Source organism: Pongo abelii, chromosome 13, assembly GCF_028885655.2.
Source record: "Pongo abelii isolate AG06213 chromosome 13, NHGRI_mPonAbe1-v2.0_pri, whole genome shotgun sequence".
Taxonomy (NCBI): Eukaryota; Metazoa; Chordata; class Mammalia; order Primates; family Hominidae; genus Pongo; species Pongo abelii.
In genome coordinates, this window is record NC_071998.2 from 39,138,188 (window position 1) to 39,150,198 (window position 12,011).

The following is a 12,011-nucleotide window of genomic DNA, read 5'->3' on the forward strand; positions in this document are numbered from 1 at the left end:
CAGGCCCTGGTGTGTGATGTTCCCCTCCCTGTGTCCATGTGTTCTCATTGTTCAGCTCCCACTTATGAGTGAGAACATGTGGTGTTTGGTTTTCTGTTCTTGTGTTAGTTTGCTGAGAAGGTTTTTCTTTTCCATTGCATTGTCAGGATGCAAATTTTCCAAACTTTTGTGCTCTGCTTCCCTTATAAAACTGAATGCCTTTAACAGCACCCAAGTCACCTGTTAAATGCTTTGCTGCTTAGAAGTTTCTTCTGTCAGATACCCTAAATCATCTCCCTCAAGTTCAAACTTCCATAGATCTCTAGGATGGGGCAAAATGCCGCCAGTCTCTTTGCTAAAACAAAACAAGAATCACCTTGGATTCCATTCCCAACAAGTTCCTCATCTCCATCTGAGACCACCTCAGCCTGGACTTTATTGTCCATATCGCTATCAGCATTTTGGGCGAAGCCATTCAACAAGTCTCTAGGAAGTTCCAAACTTTCTCATTTTCCTGTCTTCTTCGGAGCCCTCCAAACTGTTCCAACCTCTGCCTATTACCCAGTTCTAAAGTTGCTTCCTCATTTTTGGGTAACTTTTCAGCAGCACCCCACTCTGCTGGTACCAATTTACTGTATTAGTCCATTTTCATGCTGCTGATAAAGACATATCTGAGACTGGGAAGATAAAGCAGTTCAATTGGACTTACAGTTCCACATGGCTGGGGAGGTCTCAGAATCATGGTGGGAGGCGAAAGACCCTTCTTACATGGCAGGTGGCAAGAGAGAAAAATGAAGATAAAACCGTCAGATCTCATGAGACTTATTCTCTACCATAAGAACAGTATGGGGGAAACTGCCCCCGTGATTCAAATTATCTCCCACTGGGTCCCTCCTACAACATGTGGGAATTATGGGAGTACAATTCCAGATTAGATTTGGGTGGGGACACAGAAACAAACCATATCAGATGGGTCAGGGTAAGGTTGGCTGGATGTAACAAAAGATGGACAGTAAGTGTAACTAGGCGAGGGGAGGTTGTCCCTACTGTCTAGCACTGATCTTTAGATATATCATTGTTGAGGCTATTTTGTCCACACCATCTTCATCTTTCAAGATCTCTACCCTCTGTTGAGGGCATGGATGGAGGAAGTGGGGAGTACCATGATTGTTGACAAGGCGGCCACCCACAAGGGCAGTTTGAATGGCAGGGGGCATGAACAGGCATTCTTCTGCTGAAAGATTTATGGATAATGTTTAGGCAGCCATCAAGAGAAGGCTGGTGTCCAGCACTGTATTTCCTCTGTAAGGACTGTGTGATGTTCTCTGTCAATGGCAATGGATGGCTTGCAGGTTTTGCTTTGACTTCCAATAGCTCCCACCTCGTTTTTGTCTGGCCATGTTTCCATCCTCCCCTTTAGAGTTCTGACTTCCTACTGGGAAGGCAAGGAGCAGCTTCCCACCCCACTGTTCTTAAGAATGATCAATAAGCTTTGCTCCTGTCTGAATCTACCTTGCTGACTTTCTATAACTGGGGTTGGAACACTCTCTCTGTAAAATGTCAGATAGTGAATATTTTAGCTTTTGTGGGCCAAGAGGCAAAATCAGGAATGTTTACACAAATTTTTTGAAAAAATTCAAAACTTTATTTAGACACTGAAATTTGAATTTTAGGTAAGTTTCATGTGTCATGTAATATTATTATTTTAATCTTTTCAACCATTAAAAAATATGAAAACCATTCTTAGCTCAATGGCCAGATAGAGTCAAGTGGCCAACTGCAGACAATAGTTTGCTGACCTCTATTCTAGAGCCTATTACTGAAGGAAAAAACCTAACCCTCCCCCACACAAAAAGAAACCCTCTGAATATTAAGTGTCTTGCAGTCCAAGATGCCTCTGACTGACTCATTCACTAAAATGAATGGAAAGAGTTAGGAAGCATAGGAAAGAAAAGCATAAAGATTGTCAATACTTTTAAGTTCCCATTTCCCATAAGCAGGAAGTCAAAATATTTTAAGTCCAAACAACTGGCCAGAGCAGTGTCTTTTGAACTTGCTTCATGACCAGAATCATCTGGCTTCTTGTTGAAGCTAGATTCCCGGACTAGAGGTTTTGATGCAGGGGAGACTTCTGGGTGGGGTGTGCTCTCGGGACCAGGTAAGCTGAAGAAACACTATTCCAGGGGGTGTAAAGGAACCTCAAAAGCTGTAGTTCTTAAAGTGTGGTCCGTGGCCCAGCAGAACCAGCATTACCTGAGAGCTTGTAAGAAATGCAAGTCTTTGGCCTACCCTAGAAACACTGAATCAGAAACTGTGGGGGTGGGGTCTGGCAATCTGGTTTTCATCAAGCCAGGTGGTCCTGATGCCCACTAGAATTTGAGAACGTCTGCTTCAAGGCATCATTACCAGCATCTGGAGAAGTGATTGAGAACCCACCTGAGCAGTGAAGGCCTGGGCGCTCTTAAATCGCTGTGTTCTCAAGAGCGCAGGTCTGTGGGTGAGAGCAATTCTAACAGACATCTGAAGCCAAAGGCCTAGGTTTCCACAGGAAGATCTGGAAACCCTATTCAAGGCAAGCCTTTTGCAAGTCAAGGGCTGTATTCCCCTAAGAGGGGCACCATGGATCCTAGAGATAGCAAATGCCACCCAAGGTGATGGTGAGGGAGTTTTCAGCTTTTCTGCACGTGTGACCGTTTACTGCACCAGGAGCTTTCTAGTGACTTCCACCTTTTTCAGGTTTCTCCACGGTCCACCGGGGAAACTCTGTCCTGGGCCTGCCAGTGACGCGCTGGGAGCTTCCTGACCTCACAAGCGGCTCTTGTGATGTAATTGCCACCTGAGGTGTGCCCCTCCTGGTCCTGGCGACATCACAGAGGCTACCTGGGCACGGACCCCGCAGCTTCCTGGGGCCCAGTCAGCCGCTCCAGGTGCCTAAGTCTGGGCTGCGGAGGCCGGGGCGGTGGCGTGCAGGGTGAGGTCTCCCGGGCTGGCGCGCCTGCAAGCCCTCTGCTGCTCCCTCGCGCTAGTCCAGCTCCAGGAGGGCAACAGACGACAGGACGTTGCAAAAGGGCCACTTAAATTTTCCTTCGAGTAAACAGAACACCTGTCAAGACCCTCTGGCCTGGGCGTGCCCCAAGACAGGTGGTTGGGGTCTAGGAGTCGGCTGCAGCTGGCGATGCTCTGAGGGGACGTCAGGGCCTCAGGATGGCCCCTATGAAGACGAAGTGTATCTGTGAACTCTGCTCCTGCGGGTAAGGTGGCCGCGCCCAGGGCAAGGCTGGGGGAGCCTGGGTTTTCAGACTCCCGAGGAAGGGAAGCCTCTCCCAGGTGCTTCATCAGGCGGCATCACGGTGGGTTCGTCCACTTGCCACGTTTTTTAAGCCACAATTTTGTCAACTAGCGTTGTGCCCGCGGACGCCACATCAGTTCTGGCGGCGAATGTGGCTGTTTTCGGGCCTTCTGTGCCGCTTCACTTGAGAACTGCAGGAGGGTTGAAAATGGGCGTGGCCGCGCAGTCTGCACTCCCTTCCCTGAAGCCCAGAAAGTGTCAGCCAAGGAGGGAGAACACCTGGCCCAGTGGGACCAGTCTTGCTCCTTTTGGGAAAGTGATAGATGGGAGGAGAATTCCTGTAGTATAACTGAATTTCTCATTCAGAGAGATTGTTACTTTGTCGGAGAAGTATAAGGTATTAGTAAAACTTGTTCCACGTTGTATAGAGTTGAATAAGAATAATGAAAACATTACTTTCACAGTCACCTGGCCTGGCCAGGTCTCTCTTCTAACCTTTAAGGACCATGTCTGGGTGGAAGCGCAGTAAAGGTGGTCCTGGGGGAAATCATGGGCTTTAGTCAGAGTCCCACGGGCTGACTGGTCTGCTGTCACTCACATGATGTCTTAGATGCCCGTTCTATCTGCTTCCCAGGACAGCTGGGTTTCTGCTTGGCTGGGGCAGGGAGTGGGCAGCAGAGGAGCAATAGGCAAGAGGGTTCTGGGGACAGCTCTCCTGGGCTGTCATTAATTGTGGGGTCTTAGATTGGTAACTAAACTCCAGGTCATAGTCGCCTCATCTGTACCAACAATACCTACCTCATAGGACTATTGTAAGAGTTAAGATCATGTATGTGAGTCCTGGTACATGGATTGTGCTTAATATGTTAGTGTCCTGAAATCTGAAAAAAGGGCAAATATGACACATGCATATAAAAATGGTATCAGTAGTGTGGAGAATTAAAGGGCACTCTAAAAACTGGATCAGCAACCTTCTATATCTCTGGCATCAATGAATGGTTCCCAACTCTGGCTGCTGTTAGAATCACACAGGGAGTTTGAAAACTATCAGTTGCTCAGGCCGTTGAATTGATAATCTCAGAGTGGGCCCTGTCAACTGTCTAAAGGTGATTCTGACCATTTGCTAGGACTGGGACTCACTGAACTAGATCATGTACAAACGTTGGTCTTGCTTTTGAGCTTTGTTAAGTGGGGCCAGAGCAGTGTATAGTCTAGGACTACATGTTACCAAGCAAAACCTTTTTTTCTAAGGCCACCTTTCTTTTTTCTTTTTGGAGACAGTGGCTTGCTCTGTTGCCCAGGCTGGAGTGCAGTGGTGCCATCTCGATTCACTGCAACCTACGTCTCAGGGTTCAAGTGATTCTCCTGCCTCAGCCTTCTGAGTAGATGGGATTACAGGCACATGCCACCATGCCTAGCTAATTTTTGTATTTTTAGTAGAGACAGGGTTTCAACCATGTTGTCCAGGCTGGTTTTGAACTCCTGATCTCAGGTGATCGCCTGCCTCGGCCTCCCAAAGTGCTGGGATTACAGGCATGAGCCACTAAGGCCTTCTTTCTACTGGGACGCTTTACATTACCCTCCTGTGTCCTCCTGCATTGTTCTAGGCATTGGGATTGAATGTATAAGACATAGTCTCCATCTTTGCACAGCGTGTAGTCTAGGTAGGAAGGCAGAATGCTCATTAAGAGGTGCAGAGCATATATAGTGAGAAGTCTCCCTCCTGCCCCCGCAGTAGGGATATGACTCATTTGGGTGTTCCTTCTCTGACTCTGTTGTCATTCTGTCCCTGCAAAGGAGTCACTTTCCATTGGAAGCAGAGTCTGTTCTTGTGTCTCCTCTCCTTTTCTTCTCTCCTCATCCTGTATTTTCTCCTCCACTTTATGGTTTCAGCCAATAGTTTCTCCTGTATTCTGAATTCCAGTTTCATTTTCATCTTCTCAAAGTGCTTTGGTGATCCATCTGTCTCATTAATCTCAACTTCAACAACCTTCAAACATTATTCTGGTATCTGCCTCATTCATGGTGCCAGCAATCTTCCATTCACCCTGGGTGAAAATTTTGAATCATCTCTTACTCTCCCTCAACCACAACATTGAATCTTCTTCTTTTATTTTATTTTATTTTATTTTTTTGAGATGGAGTCTTACTCTGTCGTGCAGTGGCGCAATCTCTGCTCACTGCAACCTCCGCCTCCTGGGTTCAAGCGATTGTCCTGCCCCAGCCTCCCAAGTAGCTGGGATTACAGGTACCCACCACCATGCTGGGCTAATTTTTGCATTTTTAGTAGAGACGGGATTTCACCATGTTGGCCAGCTGGTCTTAAACTCCTGACCTCAAATGATCTAACTACCTTGGCCTCCAAAAGTGTTGGGATTACAGGTGTGAGCCACCGTGCCTGGCACATTGACTCTTTTCTAAAGTCTGGGTCCCTCCTCCATTGTAATCTTTCTTTAATTGGTCCCTTCCCTTTTATTCCTGTTACAACCTCCCTGGTTCTCTCATTTTTGTGTTTGGAAACTCGTCCTAAAGTACCTTCCTAGTTTTTTTTTCTCCCATGATTCCCTTACATGAAACTACACCTTGAATTGGATCAGGTTTCTTGGCATCCCCTGAGTGGACCTGCTGATTTCCCTTCTCTGATCCTTATCCTTTCCCTTTCTCTAAAATGCCTATTTACCCTCCTCCTGCTGGACTTGTAAGGCCCTGTTTCACTTGCAAGTTTCCTGTTAACCCAGCCCTGTGGCTCCCCATCAAAGAACCCTGCTCCATGTTCTCATCCTCTAATTATGCATCGGCATGCTTTATATCCTCGATTAATTATATGTACCCTGGGAAAACAGATATTTTCTATTTTTGTGTGTGCACTGTATCATAGCAACACACTGTTTTCTTTATTAACAGCTAACACATATCTTTTTGAATGAATGGATGGTGTTTTTTGTTTGTCAAGATCATAACATGCTGGACTGGGTTAGGAATGTAAGATTTAGAGATGTACTGTCTAGTATGGTAGCCAGCTGTGACAATTTCATTTAAATAAATGAAAGTTAAATAAAACTAAAAATTCAGTTTCTCAGCTGCACAAGCCACATTTCAAGTGCTCAGTAGCTACTCGAGTATAGTCACTCCCATACCGGCCCATGCAGATATGGAGTGTTTCCATCACTGCGGAAAGTTCTGTTGGACAACACTGATCTTGAGTCTCATTATTTCGAAGTCTTGATCTTTCCCACCCCAATTAAATCCCTCCCACCCCAATTAAATCTGCTCAGTGACTGGTTGGGATGGAGCGAGGAATTTTATAGGTGTTTTCTAAGCTGTGGAAGTCTATATTTGGCTTTTCAGTCTGAGGTCATGGGAAAAAGCAATGGAAAGTCTGGAGGAGAAGCATGCATGAAGAAGTCAGAGACAGCGCCCTTGAGTGGGAGGGGGAGACCGGGGTTCCTGAGTGAGTCACTGGATCTCTCTGGGCTTCAGTTCCCCCATTTTTTAATCCTGGAGATTTGTGGAGACCCTCAGGGCTTCCAGGGAGGGAGAGAGGCACATTTATTCCCCCTTCTCTCTCACATTCTCTTCTTCCAAAGTTTTTTTTTGAGCAAATAATTCTTTAATGTCCTTTCAACTTTAACTTTTGAGGACATTGTCCTTGTTGGCAAGGGGGCTCTGGAGATGCTCAGAGGCCTGGATAAGAAGGTGTCCATCTGCAGGAGCAGCTGCCGACGGCTGCTGGGGAAAAGCCACCAATGCGACTCTCTTGGAGCAAGTTCTTATATTTGGCCACAAGATGGCAGACGTTTCCTGATCAATTCTCAGTGCGGGTTAAACCAAATCAGCCTGAATGGAAAAGCAAAACCTTTGGAGTTCTGGATTTTATTTTATTTTTAAATAGATTTATCTTAAGTTTTCTAAAATGAGCAATTAGAGTTTAGGGTCCAGCAGAGCTCAGGAAAGTGGTTTGCCTTTCAGAGTAGATGGCAGATTACAAAGTGAAAAGTGTTTCAAATGTCTAAAGATTCCAACCACTTGTAAAAGTTTTTAATGAGCTTTGCTGGGCTAAAAAAAAAAATCAGACATATTTTACTGCATCAAGCTCAAGGCTTTGCCTCCACAACAATGCTCTACTTCTTTCCTCGGTGATCAAGATCTTGCAATTGGAATTATTACCGTAGAATGTCATAATATTCTCTTTTCAACATAATCAGCACCAAATAAGCAGAGTATTGTGGTTTGCAGAAATACAGTAAGGTCAGCATGTAAATTTTTTTTTGAAACTAATGTACCACTTAATTATCTTGACTTCAGAAGCTACATGGTGGGGGAGTGCTTTGAATAGAGTAACTCTACTTTTGTATATGAGAGTATAATATTTCCAATTGCGTCTGATTATCTCCAGCATTTCATGTTATTGAAAAAATGCTACTCCACAGAGTTTTATTTTTATTTTTTATTTTTTTTGAGACGGAGTCTCACTCTGTTGCCCACGCTGGAGTGCAATGGTGCGATCTTGGCTTACTGCAACCTCCGCTTCCCGGGCTCAAGCGATTCTCCTGCCTCAGCCTCCCGAGCAGCTGGGATTACAAGCACCTGCCACTACTGCCGACTAATTTTTGTATTTTTTTGTTTTGTTTTGTTTTGCCTCTAAACCATCTTTTATTGCGCACTTCAGCCGTGAGTCCGGGGCTGGCCTGCCGTGCCCTAGGCGTAGTACTGTAGGTTGGCTTTCTTCTTGGCCTGGACCTCCAGGATGCCTTCCATGTAGTCCTCGTGGGTGAGCTCCGTGGCACCCCTGCGCAGTGCGATCATACCCGCCTCCACACACACAGCCTTGCACTGGGTCCCGTTGAAGTCGTCTGTGCAGCAGGCCAGCTCCCTCGCAGTTCACGTCAGGACTGACGTTCATCTTTTGGGAGTGGATCTACATGATTCTGGCCCAGGCACTCGATCTTGCGGTCCAGGCGGCCCTAGCGGAGCGGGGCGGGGTCCAGGATGTCCACCCGGTGTGTGACTGCAATTACCTTAACTTGGGTTTTGGGCTGGAAGCCATCCAGCTGATTCAGAAGCCCCAGCATCGTCCTCTGCACCTCTCGGTCCCCGGACTTTTCGCTGTCAAAGTGCTTGGTGCCTATGGCATCCAGCTCATCAGTGAAGATGATGGAGGACACTTTATCCTTGGCCAGGGCGAAGGCATCCCGGACTAGCTTGGCACCATCTCCAGTGAACATCTGCACCAGCTGGGGGCCAGTCAGCTTTAGGAAGGTGGTCTTAGTCTGTGCCCTACAGGCCCAGGCCAGGAGGGTCTTCTCCGTCCCTGGGGGCCAGCACCCCTTTTGGAGGTTGGATCCGCAAGTTCTCAAACTTCTCCTTGTGGTTCATTGACAAGACAATGGCCTCCACCAGTTCCTGGATCTGCTTGTCCAAGTCCCCAGTGTCACTGTATTGCTCCGTGGGTCTCTCATCCACCTCTGTGGCCTTCACCCGCGAGCTGTACTCTGGGCAGTGTCTCCAGGATTGGATAGGAGTCTCTGTTCACACCCACCAGGTCTCCTGGCTTTTGCTTTTCAGCATCCACCAATCCAATCACAGGTAGGAAGTATGTCTGCAGTGTAGAGGTTTTGATCACAGCACACTTGTCCTTCCTCTGGGAGTCCAGGTCAATATTGGCACCATCCTCCTCTTGATCATTGGGATCAACATCCAGGAGCTCGATGACGTTGGAGACAAGGTACACCAGGGTTTTGTTCACATTGATTTTCTCACTGTTCTCTTGGATCTTGTCCTTCACGGCTTGGAGCTCATGGGTGACTCTCAACATTTCACTCTTCATGATCTTGATCTCACTGTCCAGAAGCCATGTGCGCTGGATGATCTCCTCCGTGGACATCTTGAGCACCTCCACCCCAGTTCCATCTTGCTTGGCCTCATCCCACACGGTTGCCATCTTCTCTTCTAGTTTTTGTATTTTTAGTAGAGATGGGGTTTCACCATGTTGGCCAGGCTGGTCTTGAACTCCTGACCTTGTGATCCACCCACCTCAGCCTCCCAAAGTGCTCAGACTACAGGTGTGAGCTACCACACCCAGCCCAGAGTTTTATAATATTAAACCACCTTCCATCTTTACAGTATTTTGAAAATTCAAAAAGTATTTTCCCATATATTATTATCTTACTGTGGGTCCCTCAACATGGGAAGCATTGCTTAGTTTGGAAATTCAGTTCCTTGATTTTAGCCTCTCTTTTCCCTGGGGTTGTTTTCAGTCTACTGAGCTATTCTTTCCCAGATGACTAAATTTGAAACTGTGGTTAGGTGGGGAGTGGGTGGCGCAAGGTAAGGTTGCTGTAAAGTAAAATGTTAATCAGACTTTTAAAGCTGAAAGGGATCTTAGTGGTCTCTAGCTCTTTTATTTTACAGATAAGGAAATAGAAACATTGCGATTAATTTTAATATATGGGAACATGTTAAGCTTCAGGCACAATTTAGGTCAATCAATTAAATTTTATTCATCTTTTACTGGGTATCAGACACTGCTAGGTGTTAAAATTTACAGTCCAGTCTATTTTCGAGTCACATTGGACCATTTAAAAAATTGATACATAATGATTGTACATATTTCTGGGGTACAAGTGACATTTTGATATATGCATATAACATGTAACAATCAAATTAGGGTAATCAGCATATCTATCACTTCACACATTGGTCATTTCTTTGTATTGGGAAGCTTACAAATAATCTTCTAGCTATTTTGAAATATATGGCAAATTATAACTATAGTCACCCTACTGTATTATCAAACACTGTAATTTATTTCTTCTATCCAACTGTATTTTTGTATCCATTAACCAACTTAATTAGTTCCCCCAAGTCCCACAATGGGCCATTTTTGATTGTAGAGTACAATATGAAGGCTCTTGTCCAACTGAGAAAATAGTATCTGACATAAAAAAAAAAGTGTAATTCTAAAAGCCTTTTAGTAAAGTAATATAAATAGCAAATCTCCCTCCTGAGATTAAAATGTAGTAACACTACTTTTTCTAAAATTCTTGTAAAAAATTGTTAATGAAGGGATTGATATAGCTTACTTTTATATCTGATTATTTTACGGCTTACAGTGCACCATTTTAAAGATTTTGTGCAATCTTGCAGGAAATTCCAAGACTGGTTAATGTATCATGAAATATTTATGAAGCACTGGTAGTATGTGCAGCATTTCATAAAAAAGGTAGTCCCATAGAGGACTCAAAAATTGCTGAAAAGGATGTGGATTTGGCCCTTTCACAGAGCTTGCAGAGGAAGGTGATCTCAGGGGCAGCCATGTATCTGCAACTTAAATCAGTTATGTTAACCAGGGAGGAACTTATTATTTTAATTTTGGAAAATATTTTCTTCACATTGATGGAAATTTCCTTAACCTTAGATTTTATTTTCTTAGAGTCTCTGTTACAAATTAGGAGGAAGGAAAAAAAAAATTGAGGACTTGGTTTGATATTACATGTTTTAAGAAGAATTCTTATTTTTAATTTAAATAAAATTGACTTCATAAATTCTGATTAAGGGGAAAAAAGACAAAGAACAGCCTTTAACAGATACTTGCTGATGACTAATCTTTAGCAGAATCCAGATAGAGATGCCAAGAAAAAAAAGAAAAACTTTCACTTTAAGATTGAATTTTTATTGTAGATTTCATATACTTTTCATGTTAAGCTATGTTATGCTCCTTAAAAATGGCCTTTTTTGATATCAGAATTAATGTTTAATTGTTCATAAATACCTTTCATCTGATAAAATGAGTACAAGTGGGTATATATCAAATTTCAGATATTATTAGAGTACAACTTCATATTCCAGTTACAGCAGTAAATATGATCTATTCGACCTTATAGTCTGCAGATGGATCCGTTCAGAGTAACATGTTCTGATTCTGTTCTGTAGTGGGCAGTTTTAAACGTCATTCCCTCCATTGATATTAAAATATTTGTTACTGACCTTCAGGTGATTTGTAGTTTATTTGGAAAGATGACATGTCTCGGGATGGGTGGTGGAGGGGCGGAAACAGCTACCCTTAGATGAATGAGACCAATCAAACAAGTGATGTAGGATGTGAGGGGTGGGAGAGGCGCTCGGGGATGGGGTAGCAGGGGAAGGCTTTAGGATGGAGAAGTGATGAGGAAAGTGAAGCTGGAGTGAGACTGCCTGGTTTCAAATGCTGGCTCTGCTGCTTTTTTAAAAAAAATTTTATTATTATTATACTTTTAAGTTTTAGGGTACATGTGCACAACGTGCAGGTTTGTTACATATGTATACATGTGCCATGTTGGTGTGCTGCACCCATTAACTCGTCATTTAGCATTAGGTGTATCTCTTAATGCTATCCCTCCCCCCACCCCACAACAGTCCCCAGTGCGTGATGTTCGCTTTCCCGTGTCCATGTGTTCTCATTGTTCAATTCCCACCTATGAGTGAGAACATGCGGTGTTTGGTTTTTTGTCCTTGCAATATTCTTAAGGTTGGTGTGAGGATTAGGCGGGAGAGGAGCACAGGCCCTGGAGGAAAGGGTATGTTGGGGTTTAGTGAGGCTGCCCCTGCTGCAGGGCATGGCAGTCAGACACGGAAGACATCATGTCTGCCTGAGTACTTGAACCTGCAGGAGATCGTGCCGGAAGCTTGCTGGAGGCAAATTGCAGAGGGGCCCTTACATGTCTCAGAATGTGAACTCACCAGCAAAGAGCCATGGATGGATTTT

The 12,011-nt window shown here is 44.6% G+C and overlaps 1 protein-coding gene and 1 pseudogene across 3 annotated transcripts in view; one reads left to right on the forward strand and one right to left on the reverse strand.

The window, feature by feature from the left end:
- Positions 1-1,345: 1,345 nt before the first annotated feature.
- SAXO1 (stabilizer of axonemal microtubules 1) overlaps positions 1,346-12,011 on the forward strand; it is a 102,287-nt gene continuing 91,621 nt past the window's right edge. For 2 of the 3 annotated variants that reach the window (XM_002819766.6, XM_054521044.2), the window contains exon 1: positions 1,567-3,230. In XM_002819766.6, the coding sequence (XP_002819812.3) occupies positions 3,184-3,230 (47 nt within the window). In that variant the 5' untranslated portion in view covers positions 1,567-3,183. Of the gene's footprint in view, positions 3,231-12,011 lie in introns of all 3 variants that reach the window. The other variant, XM_009244407.4, reaches the window with a different exon arrangement.
- On the reverse strand, positions 7,928-9,212 carry LOC100445722 (26S proteasome regulatory subunit 6A-like; annotated as a pseudogene).